Here is a 22,141-nt window from a genome sequence, read left to right as displayed (position 1 = left end):
TTCCCAAAACAGGTCTCAATCTTGTTTTAATCTTAAACATTCTTGGAAGGCTGGTATATGTAGAGGCTGTTCAATTGAGCTATCTGTAATTTTGTTTTAAGTACTCTAATAGATATGGTTTGCTTTAAGTCTAATTGAAGTTACCTGTTTGATTTTAGCTCTTATCACAATTTTTTTACTCACCCTCGCCTTCGGTTATACCTTTTCTTTTGTGCTAGTTTGACAATGAACTTCTGTTTTGTATGAATAATAATTTCATTATGATACTTATGCATTGGCCCCTCCATTTCCTTTGCAGGTTGTATCTGCTCTTCCATTAGAACAGCAGCTCTTAAGACAATGTGAGATAAGCATTACTTGATTTTCATCTCAACCATCACTGCATCTATTGTTCTCTTTTGTTTCTCCAAATCTTATACTCCATTTGAAATATTATAGAAAGCCACTGTACAGTCTGTGCTAGGTATCAAACTCACGCATGAAAACTTGTAACATTCATAACTAGTAAAATACAGTCCGAAACAACGGAAACACAAAATATTAAGTAACTAAGATAAGCATCCTAGTCATGGAAAATCAAGACTAGTTCCTCTCTTCAATCCTCACTGGAAAACCACCCTTCATTTTAGCTGTGATGTCTGCTATGTATACTGGCTCTGTTTCTGCTGCTGCCACCACCCTAAACTGCTGCAACACACCAGCAATCACCCTCTTCATCTGCAAGAAAGCCATCTCTTTCCCAAGGCAAATTCTCGGTCCAGCCTGAAAAACTGGGTATGTAAAGCTATCCCTGTTTACAAAACTCCATTTTCCATCACCATCTGCCACCCTCTCCAACCACCGTGTCGGGCGGAACTCTGCCCAATCTTTACCCCACACTTTCTCAACTCTCCCCATAGCATATGGATGATAGAGCACTCTCATGCCCTTCTTTACAACTGTTCCATCAGGCAAAATATCATCGCCCATAGCTTCTTTACTATCCGTAGGAACCGGAGGATAAAGCCTCATGCTTTCGCAAATTGTAGCATGAGTGTATACCATGTCCTTCACCTCATCATAAACTGATGAAGCTTCTGATGTTCCATTGATCTCTCTCAGAATCTCATTCTCCACTTCTCCATGATCTGAAAGTAGCCAGAAACACCACGTCAGTGCTGCAGAAGTCGTGTCTCGGCCTGCTAGAATGAAACTTATCACTATATCAGTGATGAAGTCTTCATCGGAATGTCCTGAGCTCAAGAATCTCGAAAGGAGATCAACTGATTCCAGAGATGATTTATGCTCAAGTTCTTTCTTTTTCTCCCGGATTATTTTCTTAGCAAAGTTGTGTATTTCGCCAATAGCTATCTTAAGCTGCTTCTCTGATCCTACGTTAATGGCCTTCTTGATTTTCCAGATCAAAGGGGTAAACGAGATGAACCTCTCAATGGAGTGCTTCACAGCCATTTCAAAAGCAACCGCGAACTTCTCCTTGGGTAGAGACGGCGACAGGTATCCGGGATCATAACCGAATGCAATCTTGCAAATATTGTCAAAAGCAAATCTCTGCAAAATGTCCTGAAAGTCAATGACAGTTTTCTCCACCGCTGCCTTTCTCAAGATGGGAATGAGGCGTTCGGAGAGCTCAGAGTCCACCACGTTGACGACGAACTTGCGTAGGGATTTGGTGTTGAACTCATGGATGGCAACCTGCCTCTGGAACTTCCATGTCTGGCCATCGGAGTTGAATATTCCATCACCGAGAAAATCTCTCAAATTCACTTTAAAGAAGTTCCCCTTCTCGTAGTTGTGGAAGTTATCCTTGAGAAGATGCTGCACGTTGGCAGGGTTGGCTGTGTAGATGATCCAATGGCCTTGGCCGCGGTGGAGGGGAAAGGTTAAGTCGGGTGTGGATATCACTACCTCTGATGACCACTGAACGAACCTATCTCTGTTCTTAACGATTGCGAAGAATGAACCGAAGACAGGATATGATTTTGGTAGCTTAGTTGAGGTTTTGGATGTGGTCTTGGATTTGGTGAAGATGAAGAGAGAGAGGGGGACAAGTATGCTGAAGATGAGAGTGGTTAACAAGGTGAAGTCCATTTTTTTGAGAAATTTGAATCGATCTGTATTGAGTATTTATCCAGGAGAAAAATCATATGATCGTATGAATCTTTGCATTCAATTGAACAGGCAATATATTTTGTTTCTCTAATAGTCAAATTTGATGATGGGAAATCTCACCAATTCTGCCATTGCAAGTACTACGAAAAAGGTTGGTGGTTTCTTTTTTTAATACTTTTTCTTTATGTTTTTAATGATCACATATATTTGGGTTTCGATGTGTGTCATTCTCCACAGATATCAGTGCGTATTATAGAAATACTTTTAGTTGACTGACATTAAATTAATCAAGTGAGATAAGAGTTTGTTAGGGTGCATCTGTGATCAGACTATTTTTTTTTTCTAATTGTTTTTCATGGTTTAGTTTTGGTACTAATTTGGTCAGTTGATTTGTACACGGGACTTCTCAAATCTTATTTGCATAATAAAAAGGAGAATTATTCTCTCTTCTAAATGACAAAGTTTAAGAACTTTCATACTCCGACAAAACAGAAAAGTATGATCAGTGCAGTTGGGCCACTTCCTGAAAATTGCTCAAACCTTATTTTGCATGAAAATTATTCACCATTGATTAGTTAGTTGTTTGCTTGTCTAAATTATTCAGCTAAACATACATAAGTACCTGATTAAATTTTTGAATCTGAAACTTTCATCCCTTATGTGCTTGTTTATGGGAAGCAGTGCTTCTACCGCACCAAAGATTTGCGAGACTTCTCGATCATATTGGCATGGAAGAAGAGTTTGGGAATTTAGCTGTGGTCCTCTTCTTTGCGTTGTTTGTGCTTGGTCAGCCCAAATGGAGAAGGAAAAACTTTGAATCGGCTTGGTTATTCGATTTTACCTATACCAATCTAATTGAGTGGAAGATTCATTAAGAATGTAAGTTACAGAAACAGGATGAGTCTTTGTTTCATCCAAGTCAAACTCCAGATTTAGGTATCTGAGTCTGTTGGCAGGTCTCAATCTTGTTTGAATTCTTAAACTTTCTTGAAAGGCTATGTGGGCTATTCAATGGAACTTAGAAAGTCCAGGTGCCACTTTATGTTTAATCTGATATGCATGTTTGATTTTGGTCCTTTTCACAATTTCCTACTTACCATCGCCTTTGCTTGGACTGTTTCTTAGTTTGACAATGAACTTCTGATTTGTACAAATAAAAATCTAATTATGATACTTGTGCATTGGCCTCTCCACTTCCTTTGCAGGTCGCCTCTTCTCTTCCGTTATAAGCAGCAGATCTTTAGACAATGTAAGGTAAGAATGCTTTGATTTTCATCTCATTGATCACTGCATCTTTTGTTTCGCCAAAATCTTGTTTTCTGGTATATGATTATGACTAAGATTGCTATTTTTCTACACTTAGAGTTAGGTCTATATCATAATTTTATTTGAAATATTATAGAAAGCCACTGTTTTAAGTCTCAAAGGTCCAAATCAAAGGAAACACAAAACATTAAGCAACTAGGATAACCAAGACTAGTTCCTCTCTTCAATCCTCACTGGAAAACCACCCTTCATTTTAGCTGTGATGACTGCTATGTATACTGGCTCTGTTTCTGCTGCCGCCACCACCCTAAACTGCTGCAACACACCAGCAATCACCCTCTTCATCTGCAAGAAAGCCATCTCTTTCCCAAGGCAAATCCTCGGCCCAGCCTGAAACACCGGGTATGTATAGTTATCCCTGTTTACGAAACTCCATTTTTCACCACCGCCTTCCTCCCTCTCCAGCCACCGCGTCGGGCGGAAATCCGCCCAGTCTTTCCCCCACACCTTCTCAACTCTCCCCATAGCATACGGATGATAGGCCACTCTCATGCCCTTCTTCACAGCTGTTCCATCTGGCAAAACATCATCACCCATAGCTTCTTTACCATCTATAGGAACCGGAGGATAAAGCCTCATGCTTTCGCAAATCGAAGCGTGAGTGTACACCATGTCCTTCACCTCAACATACGCTGATGCACCTTCTGATGCTGTTCCATTGATCTCTCTCAGAATCTCATCCTCCACTTCTTTATGATCCGAAAGCAGCCAGAAAAACCATGTGAGAGCTGCAGAAGTCGTGTCTCGCCCTGCTTGAATGAAGCTTATCACTATATCCATGATGAAGTCTTCATCCGAATGGCCTGAGCTCAAGAATCTCGAAAGAAGATCGACTGACTCCAGAGACGACTTGTGCTCGAGCTCTCTCTTCTTCTCCCGGATTAATTCCTTAGCGAAGTTTCGTATATCGCCTATAGCCTTCTTGAGCTTCTTTTCCGATCCGATATTCATCCCCTTCTTGATTTTCCACATCAACGGGATGAAAGAGCTGAACCGCTCACTTGACAGCTTCTCGGCCGCTTCAAAAGCGACCGCTAACTTCTCCTTAGGCAGGGACGGCGACAGGTATCCGGGATCATAACCGAACGCGATCTTGCAAACGTTGTCGAAAGCAAACCTCTTCAGAATCTCCTGAAAATCTATAACAGTTTTTTCCGCCGCCACCTTTCTCAAGATGGGGATGAGGCGCTCGGAGAGCTCGGAGTCCACCACGTTCGCGATGAACTTGCGCAGGGACTTTGTGTTGAATTCATGACTTGCAACCTGCCTCTGAAACTTCCATGTCTGGCCATCGGAGTTGAATATGCCATCGCCGAGAAAGTCTCTCAGGGTGACCTTGAAGAAGTCCCCCTTCTCGTAGTTGTGGAAGTTGTCCTTGAGGAGATGCTGCATGTTGGCCGGGTTGGCCGTGAAGATGATCCAACGGCCGAGGCTGCGGTGGATGGAGAAGGTTAAGTTCGGGGAGTTTGTGACTATCTCTGATGACCATTGCACAAACCTATCTTTGTTCTTCACAAATGTGAAGAAAGAACCGAAGATTGGATATGATTTTGGTGGCTTTGGTGAGTTATTTTTGGAGGTGGTCTTGGATCTGGTGAAGATGAACAGGGAGAGAGGGATTAGTATCAACAAGATGAGTGTGGTTGAGATGGTGAAGTCCATTTTTTATGAGAAACTTGGTATGAATTGGAATTGATTTGAAATTGAATGGAATATTTATTAAGGTATTTTGCCATGTGTGACCTCAAAGGATAAAAAAGTGTGGTTGGCTCCAAAATCAAGATTTCTTGTCAAACAGGTGACGAAAAAGTCTATTTTAAATCAAGTAGAAACTTTGCATTCAATAGAACATGCTACTTATTTTGTTGTGGAAAACACACTGAGTCTGCTATTGGAGAAAAAGTTAGGGTATGGGCTGTTTCTTTACTTAATCTATTTTCAAAAGTTGGATAATTAGATATTAGGGATGTGATCAAACCCTTTTACTATTATGTCTAGTCGAGATGTGGGGCCCTAAAGTGAGGGATTCGCCTTTGGTGTATAATAAGGGGAAAAAGTTTGGTAGTTTCTTTACTTAATCTATTTTCAAAAGTTGGATAAATAGATAATAGGGATTTGATCAAACTCTTTTACTTTTATGTCTAGTCGAGATGTGGGGCTCTAGAGTGAGGGATTCGCCTTTGGTGTATAATAAGGGGAAAAAGTTTGGTAGTTTCTTTACTTAATCTATTTTCAAAAGTTGGATAATTTGATAAATAAGAATGTGATCAAATGCAAACTTTAAATACTCTACCAATTTTAAACTATGATTTAAACTGTAAAAAATATTAATATATGACAAAATAATAGAAAAAGAAAATATAAACCCTAAACCCTAAATACAAGAAATTAGTACCCGTGATTTCAATATAAGGAGTAATTTTTGACGCTTTGAGTGGGTGATTTTGCGGATATTAGTGTTTATTATAAAATTAGTTTTTGGTGTCTCTGACTTTATATTTAAAAAAGTGAGATAAAAGTTTGATAGGTGTAATTCTGATTCAACTGTGTCTATTTTATTTTTCTGATTGAGTATTTCATGGTTGGGTTTGATGTTAGCAGTTTAGCAGATGTGGCATTTTATTAATATGGTGTAGTTGATTTGTAAACTAGAGTTGTCATCAAAAATCTTATTTGCATATATAGAAAGTAGAATTCTCTTTCTCTCTTTTCTTAATGACAGAGAAAGTTCAAACTCAATGAATGAAATAGAAAAGTAACAAATGCAGTTTGAGTGTCCATAGTGGTGCGAAATAGCCAAGCCACAGTCACAAAAACACTTGTATAGCCACAAAAACTTATCCAGTCCAATAACAAGCATGCCACAGCCATAAATTACATTATTTTATTGATTGTTGTTATATTTTAGTTGGACTATAATAAAAATTATCGGACGAAAATAATTAAAACAAAAGACCACATTTATCAATTTTTATTTATAAAAATAATAAAGAAAATTACAAAAAAAATGTTGCTCCCCCAGCTCCCTCTGGTCCAGCAGTGGGCCGTGGCGGCGGTTCCCCATTTCGTGAAATATTCAGTAACCTTATTTTACATCAAAATTATTCACCATCGATTAATCTTTAAAGAAACATTAATTTATGCTTCATAATGGCTAAATTAAGTATATTTCTTAATTCAAAAAATAGTAGTTAATTCATTAATTGCTAATCATTTTCACCTTAAAAAACAGTCATTTTAATATCTTGTACTACTCCCTCCGTCCCGGCTCGGAAGGGATCAGCTAAGGCATTTCATAAGACATTTAGTGCTACACCAATAATAAATTTACATGTGTATACTCTTTGAAAAAATGAAAAATAAATTAAATCCTATATGGCATCTCTTCTTCCTCTCACTTAGAATTCAACATTCATTTCATCTTCCCCACAACTCTCCACCTTTTGAACATCATATTGCCGCCGGTAGAAAGCTAAAGCACCACCTCTGCCTCTCTCTGCGGACAAATAAAAAGAGAGAGAAAAAAAAGTTGAGATTTTGTATGTATAAACGGAAATGGGAGTTTGCACTTCTAGACCCAAACCCTCTCAAGAGAGCTCAATAGCCATTCATCAGGTGAAATTGGCGATAATTATGCCCCAAATCATAATAACGATTAGCACCAAGCTCCGGCGAAGAACAAGCTCGAGAATGGGAGAACTTCTGGAAGCTTCGAGAAGAACAAGAGCGAGGAAAAAGTCAAAGCAGGAAAAAGGTCTCCGTTTTTCCCCTTCTACAGCCCGAGCCTGGCTCATTACCTCTTCTCCAAGAAGTCTCCAGCGAGATCTCCGGCGCTAGGGAGCGGCACGCCGAGGAGGTTTTTCAAGAGGCCGTTTCCGCCGCCGTCTCCGGCAAAGCACATCAAAGCCGTGTTGGTGCGGCGGCACGGCTCCGTGAAGCCGAATGAGGCGGCGATACCGGAGGGGAAGGAGGTGGAAGGGGGGGCGGGTTTGGATAAAAGCTTCGACTTTTCGAAGAATTTCTACAGCAAATATGAGTTTGTGAAGTTCAATTGGGAAAGACTTTGTAAGGAAGATGCATAGGGAGTTGCAGGGGAAGATGAAATGAATGTTGAATTCTGAGTGAGAGGAAGAAGAGATGCCAGGTAGGATTTAATTTATTTTTCATTTTTTCAAAGAGTATACACATGTAAATTTATTATTGGTGTAGCACCAAATGTCTTATGAAATGTCTTAGCTGATCCCTTCCGGTCCCGGCTAAGATGACACATTCCTTATCGGCACGGGGTTTTAGGAGTAATTGGTTAATGTGTTTAATTGGAGAGAGAAAAGGTGGGTGGAAGTATTAAAATAGAGAGAGAAAGAAAGGTGAATATTTTAATAGGGGTGAGAAAAAGTGGTTGAGTGAATTAATTGGAGAGATAAAGTTTCCAAATAAGGAAATGTGTCATCTTGGTTGGGACAAACTAAAAAGGAAAACGTGTCATCTTAAGCGGGACGGATGGAGTAATAAACTATAAATATCTTAATAATTAGCATTGTCCTTGCTATCGCAAATATTACTACTATCTTTTCTCTTTTATAAATTGAGTTTATTTCTGTGCTCCCTTTCCCGCCAATTAATGGTTCTTCTCTGTTTGCCGCTAAATACCGATTCTCATTGTTCGGTAAAGTTCTCGAAAAGCTTCTGTATAATGTTTGCGATTGTGATTTTCTATGCTGCTTTAACTTGATTAATTGCTTGCTTATCGAGTTATCGGAATTATTCAGCTTCTTGTGTTGATCGAGCTATTCATTTGTCATGAGGTAGTTCTTTCTGTTTCTCTAATTGATTGGTTTATGCTTCGAAATCCGGCTTAAATTGTTTCAGTTTTAGAGCTCATCCACTGTTTTTCATTGCTCAATCACAATCTCATGTTTTGATTACTACAAATGTTAGGGTTTTTGGGGGATTGCTTTGCGTTGGTGTTCAGATTCAGGCGTTTGAACTGAATCTCATAATAATTGTGAATTTAGGTAGGAATTTTTCCAGGAAAGTTGTTTATCCTAGATTCGCAGTGTGGAAAAGATATCATCTCCTCAAGTGTTTGCATCGAGTGTTTTTGGACTTGCTTCCTGTTTCAAGTTACTTGTTTGCTCAGTAGAAAATGACATTTATTGATAAGCAATAACATATCTAGTCTAATGTAATCATAAGCATAAGAGAAGGAGATGAAAATGGCCTCTCCGTGGAGCTTTGAAAATTTGATGTGTCGCATCCCTTTAAACATCTTTAAAAATGCAGTCTAAACATGCATATGTTTTCTTATTGGTGTTACTAGATAAAAAAGTGGTCATAATCTTTACGTCTTCCATGTGCTTGTTCGTAGGAAGCAGTGCATCTACTGAACCAAAGATTTGTGAGACTTATTGATCATTTTTGGCATAGAAGTAGCTGCCTTAAATCAGGGAAGAATCAATTACCATGGAAGGCCTTGAGTTGTTTGTGCTTGGTCAGCCCAAATACAAATAGAAAAGCAAAACTGCTGTATTGGCCTGGCTGTTCGACTTTAACTGTAACAATCTAATCATTGAGTAAAGAAGTTCTAGAAACATGTCTCAGTCTTGTTTTAAATCTTAAACTTTCTTGGAAGCTGGTTATGTAGGGACTGTTCAATGGAGCTATCAGAGTTTCCAATTTTCATAAACTTGGAACATTAGAAACTGCAGGTGCCATAATTTTGTTTTAAAACACTAATAGATTTGATTTGCTTTAAGTCTAACTGAAGATGCCTGTTTGATTTTGGCTTTTCTCACAATTTTTTTACTTACCCTTGCCTTCGGTTAGTCCTTATCTTTCGTGCTTAGTTTGACAATGAACTTCTGTTTTGGATGAATAATAATTTCATTATGATACTTATGCATTGGCCCCTCCATTTCCTTAGTAGGTTGTATCTGCTCTTCCATTAGAAGCAGCAGCTCTAAAGATAATGTGAGATAAGCATGTTACTTGATTTTCATCTCATCCATCACTGCATCTATTGTTCCCTTTTGTTTCTCCAAATCTTATACTCCAGTTGAAATATTATAGAAAGCCACTGTACAGTCTGTACTAGATATCAAACTCATGCCTGAAAACTTGTAACATTCGTAACTAGTAAAATACAGTCCGAAACAATGGAAACACAAAATATGAAGTAACTAAGATAAGCATCCTAGTCATGGCAAATCAAGACTAGTTCCTCTCTTCAATCCTCACTGGAAAACCACCCTTCATTTTAGCTGTCATCTCTGCAACGTATACTGGCTCTGTTTCTGCTGCTGCCACCACCCTAAACTGCTGCAACACACCAGCAATCACCCTCTTCATCTGCAAGAAAGCCATCTCTTTCCCAAGGCAAATTCTCGGTCCAGCCTGGAAAACCGGGTATGTAAAGCTATCCCTGTTTACAAAACTCCATTTTCCATCACCACCTGCTGCCCTCTCCAACCACCGTGTCGGGCGGAACTCTGCCCAATCATTACCCCACACTTTCTCAACTCTCCCCATAGCATATGGATGATAGAGCACTCTCATGCCCTTCTTTACAACTGTTCCATCAGGCAAAACATCATCACCTATAGCTTCTTTACTATCTGTAGGAACCGGAGGATAAAGCCTCATGCTTTCGCAAATTGAAGTGTGAGTGTATACCATGTCCTTCACCTCATCATAAACTGTTGAAGCTTCTGATGGTCCATTGATCTCTCTCAGAATCTCTTTCTCCACTTCTCCATGATTTGAAAGCAGCCAGAAAAACCATGTCAGTGCTGCGGAAGTCGTGTCTCGGCCTGCTAGAATGAAACTTATCACTATATCAGTGATGAAGTCTTCATCGGAATGTCCTGAGCTCAAGAATCTTGAAAGGAGATCAACTGATTCTAGAGAGGATTTATGCTCAAGTTCTTGCTTTTTCTCCCGGATTATTTTCGTAGCAAAGTTGCGTATTTCGCCTATAGCTATCTTAAGCTGCTTCTCTGATCCGAAGTTAATGGCCTTCTTGATTTTCCAGATCAAAGGGGTGAACGAGATGAACCTCTCAGTGGAGAGCTTCACAGCCGTTTCAAAAGCAACCGCGAACTTCTCCTTGGGTAGATTTGCCGACAAGTATCCGGGATCATAACCGAACGCAATCTTGCAAATATTGTCAAAAGCAAATCTCTGCAAAATGTCCTGGAAGTCAATGACAGTTTTCTCCACCGCCGCCTTTCTCAAGATGGGAATGAGGCGTTCGGAGAGCTCAGAGTCCACCACGTTGACGACGAACTTGCGTAGGGATTTGGTGTTGAACTCATGGCTGGCAACCTGCCTCTGGAACTTCCATGTCTGGCCATCGGAGTTGAATATTCCATCACCGAGAAAATCTCTCAAGTTCACTTTGAAAAAGTTCCCCTTCTCGTAGTTGTGGAAGTTATCCTTGAGAAGATGCTGCACGTTGGCAGGGTTGGCCGTGTAGATGATCCAATGGCCGTGGCCGCGGTGGAGGGGAAAGGTTAAGTTGGGTGTGGATTTCACTATCTCTGATGACCACTGCACGAACCTATCTCTGTTCTTCACAATTGCAAAGAACGAACCAAAGATAGGGTATGATTTTGGTAGCTTAGTTGAGGTTCTGGATGTGGTCTTGGATTTGATGAAGATGAAGAGAGATAGTGGGACAAGTATGCAGAAGATGAGAGTGGTTAAAAAGGTGAAGTCCATTTTTTTGAGAAATTTGAATCGATCTATATTGGGTATTTATGCAGGGATTGTGTTGTGTGTGAACTCGAAAGGAGAAAAATCATATGATCGTATGAATCTTTGGGTTTGGATGTGTGTGATTCTACAGATATCAGTGCGTAATATAGAAATACTTTTGGTTTGTCTGACATTAAATTAGTCAAGTGAGATGAGAGTTTGTTAGGGGTGATGCAGCTGTGATCAGATTAATGTTTTTTTTTTTCTAATTGTTTTTTTCATGGTTGAGTTTTATTAATTTGGTTCAGCTGATTTGTGAACGAGACTTCTCAAATCTTATTTGTATAATAAAAAAGGAGAATTATGACATAGTTTAAGAACTTTCATACTCGATGACAAAACAGAAAAGTATGATCAGTGCGTTGGGCCACTTCCCCATTTCCTGAAAATTTCTCAAACCTTATTTTACATGAAAATTATTCACCATTGACTAAACTTTTGAATCTGAAACTCTTTGATCCATACGTTGTCTTATTTGTGTTTAATAGATAGGAAAGTGATCATAAGCATGGAAGTTCTAGAAATAGGATGAGTGTATGGTCATTATCCATAACAATAGGTATCTAAGTCTGTTGGCAGGTCTCAATGGAACTAAGAAAGTCCAGGTGCCATTAATTTGTTTTAAATAATATGTATAGTTTACTTTAAGTTTAATCTGATAAGCATGTTAAGTTTTGGTCCTTTTCACAATTTCCTACTTTGCCATCACCTTTGGTTGGACCTTTTCATTCGTGCGTAGTTTGACAATGAACTTCTGTTTTGTATGAATAAAAATCTTATTATGATACTTATGCATTGTGCTCTCCACTGCCTTCGCAGGTCGTCTCTGCTCTACCATCATAAGCAGCAGCTCTTTCGACAATATAAGGTAAGAATGTTACATGATTTTCATCTTATTTGATCACTGCATCTTTGTTTCTCCAAAATCTTGTTTTCTGGTATATGTAAATGACTGTGATTGCTATTTTTCTACAGTTAGGTCTTTATCATAATTTTATTTGAAATATTAAAGAAAGCCACTGTTTTAAGTCTCAACCTTAGGAACTAGTAGTAAATTACAAAGGTCCATATCAAAGGAAACACAAAATATTAACTAACTAGGAATCTAGGATAACCAAGACTAGTTCCTCTCTTCAATCCTCACTGGAAAACCACCCTTCATCTTAGCTGTAAGGTCTGTCACGAATTCCGGCTCCGTTTCCGCCGCCGCCACCACCCTAAACTGCTGCAACACACCAGCAATCACCCTCTTCATCTGCAAGAAAGCCATCTCTTTCCCAAGGCAAATCCTCGGCCCAGCCTGAAACACTGGGTATGTATAGTTATCCCTGTTTACGAAACTCCACTTTTCACCACCACCTTCCGCCCTCTCCAGCCACCGCGTCGGGCGGAAATCCGCCCAGTCTTTCCCCCACACCTTCTCAACTCTCCCCATAGCATACGGATGATACGCCACTCTCATGCCCTTCTTCACAACAGTTCCATCAGGCAAAACATCATCACCCATAGCTTCTTTACTATCCGTAGGAACCGGAGGATAAAGCCTCATGCTTTCGCAAATCGAAGCGTGAGTGTACACCATGTCCTTCACCTCATCATAAGCCGATGCGCCTTCTGATGCTGCTCCATTGATCTCTGTCAGAATCTCATCCTCCACTTCTTTATGATCCGAAAGCAGCCAGAAAAACCACGTGAGAGCTGCGGAAGTCGTGTCTCGCCCTGCTAGAATGAAGCTTATCACAATATCGGTGATGAAGTCTTCATCTGAATGGCCTGAGCTCAAGAATCTCGAAAGGAGATCGACTGACTCCAGAGACGACTTGTGCTCGAGCTCTCTCTTCTTCTCCCGGATTAATTCCTTAGCGAAGTTTCGTACTTCGCCTATAGCCTTCTTGAGCTGCTTCTCCGATCCGATATTCATCCCCTTCTTGATTTGCCACATCAATGGGATGAACGTGCTGAACCGCTCACTTGATAGCTTCACGGCCGCTTCAAAAGCGACTGCGAACTTCTCTTTAGGCAGAGACGGCGACAGGTAACTGGGATCATAACCGAACGCGATCTTGCAAACGTTGTCGAAAGCAAACCTCTGCAGAATGTCCTGGAAATCAATAACCATTTTCTCTGCCGCCGCCTTTCTCAAGATGGGGATGAGGCGCTCGGAGAGCTCTGAGTCCACCACGTTCGCGACGAACTTGCGCAGGGACTTCGTGTTGAACTCATGACTTGCAACCTGCCTCTGAAACTTCCATGTCTGGCCATCGGAGTTGAATATGCCATCGCCGAGAAAGTCTCTCAGGGTGACCTTGAAGAAGTCCCCCTTCTCGTAGTTGTGGAAGTTGTCCTTGAGAAGATGCTGCACGTTGGCCGGGTTGGCCGTGAAGATGATCCAACGGCCGAGGCTGCGGTGGATGGGGAAGGTTAAGTTGGGGGAGTTTGTGACTATCTCTGATGACCATTGCACGAATCTATCTTTGTTCTTCACTATAGTGAAGAATGAACCGACGATTGGATATGATTTTGGGGGCTTTGGTGAGTTGTTTTTGGATGTGGTCTTGGATCTGGTGAAGATGAAGAGAGACAGGGGGATTAGTATCAAGAAGATGAGTGTGGTTGAGATGGTGAAGTCCATTTTTTATGAGAGACTTGATATGAATTGGAACTGATTTCAAATTGAATGGAATATTTATGAAGGGATTTTGCCATGTGTGAACTCGAAGGATTAAAACGTGTGGTTGGCACAAAAATCAAGATTTCTTGTCAAAGGTGTTGAAGTCTATTTTATATCATTGCATTGCTATTATTTTGCTATGGAAAACACACCGAGTCTGCTATTGGGGAAAACGTTAGGGTACGGGCCGCTTCTTTGAGGAGCGCAAACTGAGATCAAACTGTGATTTACCCTTTTACACTATTACTCCCTTCCCTCCGTCCTCGATTAAGAGTCATGCTTTGACTGGACACGAATTTTAAGGAAGTGTTTGAAAATGTAATAAATGGAGTTAGGTAGTGGAATGTGAGACCTCTTTGACTTTTTGTATAATAAATTTGTTAGATAATGACATTTTGTGTAATAAATGGAATTAGGTAATGGCATTTTATGTAAATTTTGCCAAAAATAAAGATATTTTTGATGTCTAAATATAGTAAGTAGGAAGTGTGACTCTTAATCGGGGACGGATCGAAATAGAAAAGTGTGACTCTTAATCGGGGATGGAGGGAGTATTATTTTTAAGTTTAAATAGTTCGAGTTTAATCATTGTGTGACGTGATATTTACATTAAAATAAGTTTCAATTTTTAGTGTAAAAGATTGGAGGAAAAAGTTTCTTTACTTAATTTATTTTCGAAAATAGGATAATTAGGTAAATATAGTAGCATAAATACAAGAAATCAGTCCCCAAGATTTGGATATAAATTTTTGGATTTTTTTTTAAGTACTTTGTGATTTTGTGGATATTACTGCTTATTATAAAATTACTTTTTCGGCGTGTCTGCTGACTTTATATTAGAAAAGTGAGATAAAAGGTTTGGTATTTGTGATTCTGATTCAGCCGTGACTATTTATTTTTCTGATTGGTTATTACATGGTTGAGTTTGATGTAAGCATTTTTGTTTTTGTAGATGTGGCAATTTATTAATTTGGTGTAGTAGATTTGTAAACGGGACTTATCATCTCAAATTTATTTGCATATATAGAAAGGAGAATTCTCTTTCTCTTCTCTTAATGACAAAGGTTTGGAGAACGTTGACGAAACAGAAAAGAAAAGTGATATATGCAGTTGTTTAGGGCCCTTTCGTGAAGTAGTCACTAACCTTATTTTACATAAAAATTATTCATCATTGACTAATCTTTATAGAAACATTAATTGATATCTTCATAACGACTAAATGAAATACACATCTTGATTCTTGCTTCCTCTCATCCCTGAAAATTTGTTACCTATTTCCTTCATTGTTCGTCCCTAAAATTTTGTTACTTTTTATTTTTATCATTTTTGACAGTGAACCCTATATTTCACTAATTTATTCAAACTCACATTTTATTATAAAATCAATATATAAAAGTAGGACTCATATACCATTAACTTTTTCAACCCACTTTCTATTACATTTCTTAAAACTATGTGCCAAGTCAAATGGTGACGAATTATTAGGGACGGAGAGAATAGTATATTTATTCATTAATTGTTAATCATTTTCACCTTAACAAACAGTCATTATAATAATATTTTGTACTATAAATATCTTTATAATTAGCATTTTCCTTGCTATTTTAAATTTATTTTTTAACTCAATTAAGTCTCAGTTCCCGAGAACAGTAGATAACTCTCACAGGCTGACCCAATGAATTTGTCCGATTAACATTGCATTGTAATTGAATTGATTTTAGCATTTTGAGAAGATGAACTTCCATGTTTCGAGAAAAGATGTTAACTTTAAAAAGCAAACTTTATATTTTCCAATAGAAGTTATATGGATTTGTGCATGTTTTCTTGTTTTAGAAGTTGAAGGTTACGTAGGCAATGAGGTATGTGATGTTTGACAACTGGGAAATTGAAATAAAGTAAATTTACCTTTCAATAATGTTAGGCGGGCCAAATCAAATTTCATTTTACTCTCTCAGTCCCATAAAATTATACACTTTTAATTTGACACATTTTAATGAACAAAAATAAAAAAGAAATAAAAAGAAAAAATAATTAAAATATTATTAGTGGAAAAAACAATTTCAAAATTAAAAAGTGTATGCTCTTTTACAGGAGAGATTAAAAAGAAAAGAGTTCATACTTTTGTAGAACGAAGGGAGTATATTACCCAAACGCAGACTATTTTTCATAGATGAAACAATACTTCTTTCGTCTAAAGGTGAGTGGCTCGTATTTATTATTCGAACGTCCCAAGTTAAACGACACATGTTTTTTACAAATAATAACTCTTACTCTCTATTTAACTCAACAAACACAACTTTCTTAATTCTCGTGCCAAACTGAAATGCATCACTAAAGTCGGGACATAAAATTTTACATGAAGCAAAATGATAGGCAGTAATTCAAATAACATTGCAAAATAAGATTGATGTTCCAAGTAATACATTCATTACAATTTTCCAGTCACGCAGTGGCCATTGAAATTCGAAAATTTACATGGATATAATGCAGCAGTCTTGGCATGATTTATAAGCTAAATAGCTTTAATCCAACTCAAAGAGAGAAACACCAATACATACGCCTCGACCCACTCACCGACCATTTGGGAAGGCTTAGTCGGCCGTCCAGCTCTGCTCGACGATCTCCCTCACTCTGCGGTTGTATTCTCTCTTATTCTCGCTGAACATCCGAGCAGCTTCAGAATTTGCAGGGGAATTTGGATTCGGATCACACAGCAATGACTGCAAAGTTCAAAACGGGATGTCAACTTTTTCCATTGATAAACAACATATCATTGTTCATGAATATCACAAGTATTTCATGCGTATAGAAAACGAAAATAAGGCCAAATTGCAGCAAAAAATCTCCAAAAGCCTTACTTTGTTGTTTCTTGCAGTATTGCTATTCCTACAACATTAAACAATCCCAAGCCGCAGAGGGTTATAGAGAGTCGAACGTAGCAGCCTAATTACGTGTCTAATAATGAGGATTCACCCAATCTTTTTATACGGACGGTTTTCTTTAGTTGTAAGGATTAGATGAACATAACGAAACTACTAGCTATGAGGCTAATTAATCGTATGTAGATGCAGCAGATTGTCAAGAAAAATTAGGAAAAACAGATATTCAGCATGAACCATGATTGCATGTGTGTGTGTGAGAGAGAGAGAAAGATATAGAGAGAGACAGAGAGAGAGCTATGCTTACAAAAACAATACGCGAAACAAAAATTGAAGCAATGTGTGATGATATTAAGAAGCCAAATCAACGCCTATCAAATATGAGAAGGGAAATTTCTTATAACTGATACTATCACTGCTTTCCCGAGTATATAAAGAAGTATCAAATTGTTCGTTTTATCAAGATTATAAGCAACGGGATACCATTCTATCTATCAGTTCTCCAACTTAGACATTTTAGCTAACATTATAACATGTCCAACGCAACAAAGAGCAGAGTATTACCTGGATTGAAGTCAGTATAGCTGCAACATCATAAATAGGACTCCACTGATTTTGAAGAATGTCCAAACATATACTCCCATCCGCATAAACTGAATGAAATTAATAAATTTAAGTATGGGATAAACTAATATATGACATTATTGAACCCTCGTAGAGTGGCTTACTATTTGGGTGGAACATTCTTGAAACAAATCGAACTGTTGGTGGCTTGTTTGGATAGTCTTCTGTGAACTGAAGGGTCAACTTGAACGTACCTGTCGAATTTAAAGCATGGCCAAGGCATTTAAGCCGCACAAATATCATGAATAACAAGTAGGATGAAAGAAAAAACATATTAAAGCACGCAATCTTAAGTATCATTACATTAAAAAGCTTTATGGATGCCCTTATATTCTGAGATTCTGAATATCATAACAATATTTAATTTTCCTTGTAAATTTCTAAATTAAATTTAAACTACATATGATTATAATGATATATTTCAAAGTTAATTTATATAAATTCCATGTTAATGAGATGTATGGAAGTATTTAACAAAATAAATTAGAGTTAAAATACTTCAAAAACGTGTCTTGAGTGTCACAATTTATGTACTCCCTCCGTCCCACCGAAGATGGCCTACTTTCCTTTTTAGTTTGTCCCAACCAAGATGACTCATTACTAAAAATAGAAACACTTTTATCTTTATTTTATCCCCCTCTCTTATCTTATTTTCTTCACTCAACACACAAAATTAATTTGCATAAAATCCCGTGCCACCCAAGGAAGAGGTCATCTTCCTTTTGTAATTATTGGATGATATGAAAATATGCATTATAACAGTGATGACAGAGAGTAATTTTCTACAATAGGGTTATCTAGCTTGATCTACAAAAGCCCACACAGTGGACCACTTTACCATTTGTCGCCATCTACATATTGCATGAATACTAGATCATAAATAAATAAGTGTACAATTTTGCAAGGCGAATGTTTTGATAATCAGACAACCTAAAAATATTGACTCACCGCTATCATAAATTGGTTCATATATCATTCATTTCCACTAGAGGCCAAATGATCATCATAATGAGATTTATAAAGACAACCTTTTTTCTTAAAATCTAAGGTATTTAATCATCTTAATATCGGAAGCATCTTTTATATATCCCATTTAAGTGGCTCGCAATCCTTTTTGGGGCACCCCGCTATTAGTGGCTCATTCCATAAAAAACAACCTTCTTTAAGCACAAAAAGTGGCTCAAAGCTTGTAGGACCGCATTACTTTAAACACAAACACAAAATACAACTTTCTAATCTACATGCCAAAAGTAACAAGTCACTTAAAATGGGATGGATAGTATCAAATATGCAAGTGAATCACGTAAGGAAAGATAGAAGGGTAGGTTTCGGTATATCACTGACCTCCATCCCACGGCGTATCATCAGGACTGCAATCCAAACAACAAAAGAAACCACGAATTAGCATATCCGACCACACTCATACGAGCTACATAGGCAAACAAATACAATCACCTGCTCAATCGCAGAGAAATAAGTTTCAAAGCAACAATAAAGCGACATAATTCTTTAGGAATGAACTTCCTGCTAGACTAAAGCGCACTAATCAACGAACTAACCCGAATATAACAGCATTCCACAGCATAATGTTGTTGTCCTGCGGCGCCCCACTGATGCCAGCAGGCGGGTCGTGCTGCAACCTCTTGAAGTCCCTCATCAGTCTCTTTCGAGACGGAGTCGACATATTATTCCCTGCAGAAGCACCGCGGCTTATCTACTATATCCCAACGAACAATCAATCCGATTCAGCAAGTAACACAGCCTCAAAAGCAAATCCTTTTTAGACAGTATCCATCCACAATCCAAAATTGACTCGATCACAAGCATGAATTCAGCTCACAATCACATCAATTCATCACAATCGAAGCCAAAGACAAGTGAAATTAACATCTAACAAAGGCAATTTTGTAGATTAGAACAATTAGGGCACAAAAAAGGCAGTAATCAATCGAATTTTTGAAAATCATAGAGATTAGGGTTAATCAGCCCCAAATATGAGGATCCAACAGCTCAATTAAATTCACCCCATCAAAATCAAAATTTCGCAACAAAAAAGATCTAATTAACGATTGATTCATCAAATTCAGAGAGGGGAGAGTTGTATGAACATAATACCCGAGTGAGGTCTTGATGGCGAGCAGGGATGGAGCTGGAGTGAAGAAAGGGAAGGGAAAGAGGAAAAATCGAATCTCTATATTTGTACATATGGCGTGTAAATATGTACGTATTTTGTATTTTATACGTATACTGATGTGTATATAATGGCTCAAAGAGGTGGCCCCCACCTTCTCACTGGCAATCACCATTAATGGTCTCTCTCAGCTGGGGCCTTCTTTGATAGGAATAAATCTTGATATTTTTTTTCCATTTTTTCATAATTAAATATGATTAATTATGGTATAATATTGATTTTTATATAGTTTGTTGGTGTAAAATTGGAATAGAATAAAGTACGTAAAAGATAATATTTCCTCTTTCCTCGAATAATAATCTTATTTTTTTCAAGTCTGTCCTACAAAATTAATCATCGTAACTCTTTGCAAATAATATTGCACTCAATTTTTCTTTTTTATCTTTCTCATATTTTACTAATTCGTAGTAGTATTGAAATTCGTATCGTCTATAAAATTTTTATAATTTTATTTTTAGAGGACAACAAGGAATAACGTTTTTCCTTTTATAAAATAAATCATCTTTCATTGGGATAAATTAAAAAAACAATACTTCATCCGTCCCAAAAAACTAAAGATATTTGACATGACACGAGAATTAATACTCCATCTGTCCCATTAGAAATGCAACATTTTTCTTATTGGATTGTCCAAAAAAAAAATGAAACGTTTCCTAAAATGGAAACAATCTTATCTCTACTTTTTCTTCTCTCTTACTTTGCTCTCTCCTCATTAACTCACAAAACAACACTGCATAAAATCATGTGCCGGAAACCAAATGTTGCATATCTATTGGAACGGAGGGAGTATATAATTAGTAAAGTAAGAGAAATGAGGAGAAAGATAGTTAAAATAGTGTTAGAGGATAGTGGAATCCACATTTTATTATATAAAATGAGACCAATATTCTACTAATTTTTTTAACTCATTTTTCTTTTTACATTTCTTAAAATTAGTATCAGAATCAAAGGACACAGCTATTGAGGATTGGAGGGAATAGTTAGTATCTGATGACGGCCCCACAACTTAATTACTCCATATATACATAATTTATTTTCCAACTAATCAAACTTTTATCATACCATCGTTTATGTCGACAAAACTATTTGCCATTATTATTGAAGAGTTTGTACTGTGTACTATGTCTTATAAATGTGACAGTTAACTTAGACTTATATTAGGAGTGTAAACATATTAAATGAATTAGTTAGTTTGGCACATCTATGAATGAGAACAATTGAAATTTGGTTTGAGTATGACTTGCTTTAAATTGAATCGAGCAAAAAGAGGAGTCATGATCAAACCAACTTGAAGTTTTATTGAACTAGTGTTAGCCCACGCGCTATGCGCGACACATAATATTTTTGTTCTATTAATTGGACATTGCGAATAAACTAAATAAAATAAAAAATAAACATCATTAAATAAGATTTAAAAATAAAAAAAATATAGTACTCTATAGTAACAATATGTTAAATAATTTTAGATATGAAATTGTAGAAATTTTAAAGTAAACCAACATGAAAATATTTGTTAATTTCGATACTTATGTCTCTACAACAAAGAAAAATATCATCATTACGACATACATACTTCAATACTAAAATACTATCAATATTAAATAAGTATCTAATATACAAATAAAAAGTACAATAAGGACAATAATATCGTCATAAAAATATAAAATGATGTACAATACAAATAAAAAACATATACATATAAACATTAGAACAATAGTTCGTAAGACATGAAAAAATAATTATTTTCCTCCTTAATTTCCAAATCCATGATTTATTTATATGTACGAAACCAAATGTGATAGTTTATTATCTTCGTCTTCTTTGCTTCCTTTCGTCATTTCGTTATTTTAGGTTTTTTATTTGCATGAAAACTATGAAGTGATTTGTATAAAAAGAACTATTATAGCTTTGGTCAAAACTCACCTTTCATATATGTTTAGATTTATAGAAAAATTAGATAGACAAAATAACATTGGATATTCTCGTGTGAAAACCTTATTTTACTATCTCCAAAAGGGAGTAAAATAAAACTTAGTAGCAACCCTAGCATTCTCCACGTCACTCCCATCATCTCCATCATCTCCAAGGCCCAAAAGTCCAAGCTATAATAGCCATCATGAAAATGAACATTAGCTTGAAGGCATTCTATAGGATTTACATAATAATAAAAAAAATACAAAAACTAATCTAGCAAAACCAATGTTTTGGCTATATCAAACGCAAATATCTCAAACCTTTTCTTTTCACATCATCTCTGGCTTCATCACCTTCTTCGTTGTTGTCTTCCTTGTCCTCAACAACAACAAATATATTAACATAAAAATAATAAAAAATTGAATGCATAAACTAATGCTCAATAATTATTATGCATTTAGTGCCCAAAATTGGTGTAAAGTGTGCGTTACTTGAGGTACAATGAGGCTATCATATAAATTTTAAATTTAATAGTATTAAATTTAATAGTATCAAACGCAAATATCTCAAACCTTTTCTTTTCACATCATCTCTGGCTTCATCACCTTCTTCGTTGTCGTCTTCCTTGTCCTCAACAACAACAAATATATTAACATAAAAATAATAAAAAAT

The 22,141-nt window shown here is 37.1% G+C and overlaps 2 protein-coding genes, 2 long non-coding RNA genes and 3 pseudogenes across 5 annotated transcripts; 1 reads left to right on the top strand and 6 right to left on the bottom strand.

Annotated features, from left to right (window-relative positions):
* Positions 1-381: 381 nt before the first annotated feature.
* Positions 382-2,137, bottom strand: LOC125215225 (cytochrome P450 94A2-like). The gene has a single exon (XM_048116586.2). The coding sequence runs from the start codon at positions 2,086-2,088 to the stop codon at positions 583-585; it is 1,506 nt and encodes a 501-aa protein (XP_047972543.1). The 5' UTR covers positions 2,089-2,137; the 3' UTR covers positions 382-582.
* Positions 2,138-3,474: 1,337 nt separating this feature from the next.
* Positions 3,475-5,182, bottom strand: LOC125215223 (cytochrome P450 94A2 pseudogene; annotated as a pseudogene).
* Positions 5,183-6,711: 1,529 nt separating this feature from the next.
* On the top strand, positions 6,712-16,581 carry LOC125215226 (uncharacterized). Its single transcript, XR_007175233.2, has 3 exons — positions 6,712-7,579; positions 12,010-12,058; positions 14,814-16,581. It is a non-coding gene; the product is annotated as an uncharacterized LOC125215226 (long non-coding RNA).
* On the bottom strand, positions 9,527-11,403 carry LOC125215224 (cytochrome P450 94A2 pseudogene; annotated as a pseudogene).
* Positions 12,166-14,013, bottom strand: LOC125215222 (cytochrome P450 94A2 pseudogene; annotated as a pseudogene).
* Positions 16,232-19,604, bottom strand: LOC125214708 (ubiquitin-conjugating enzyme E2 2). Of its 2 annotated transcripts, XM_048115838.2 has the most exons (6): positions 19,480-19,604; positions 18,924-19,056; positions 18,709-18,734; positions 17,469-17,558; positions 17,305-17,393; positions 16,232-16,581 (listed from the first exon to the last, which is right to left on the bottom strand). In XM_048115838.2, exons 2-6 carry the CDS (start codon positions 19,046-19,048, stop codon positions 16,453-16,455), a joined length of 459 nt encoding a protein of 152 aa, XP_047971795.1. In that variant the 5' UTR covers positions 19,049-19,056; positions 19,480-19,604; the 3' UTR covers positions 16,232-16,452. The 2 variants fall into 2 exon arrangements, with proteins under 2 accessions (XP_047971795.1, XP_047971796.1); XM_048115839.1 differs by lacking the exon at positions 19,480-19,604 and having other exon boundaries at positions 18,924-19,075.
* Positions 19,605-21,479: 1,875 nt separating this feature from the next.
* LOC148930787 (uncharacterized) lies at positions 21,480-21,840 on the bottom strand. Its single transcript, XR_016136610.1, has 2 exons — positions 21,790-21,840; positions 21,480-21,657 (listed from the first exon to the last, which is right to left on the bottom strand). It is a non-coding gene; the product is annotated as an uncharacterized LOC148930787 (long non-coding RNA).
* Positions 21,841-22,141: the final 301 nt, after the last annotated feature.

The sequence above is a fragment of the Salvia hispanica genome, chromosome 3 (assembly GCF_029641045.1).
Source record: "Salvia hispanica isolate PSC_SH4W2 chromosome 3, Shi_PSC_v1, whole genome shotgun sequence".
NCBI lineage: Eukaryota > Viridiplantae > Streptophyta > Magnoliopsida > Lamiales > Lamiaceae > Salvia > Salvia hispanica.
The sequence above is the reverse complement of the archived record's forward strand: the minus strand, read 5'-3'. Positions and strand labels throughout refer to the sequence as shown.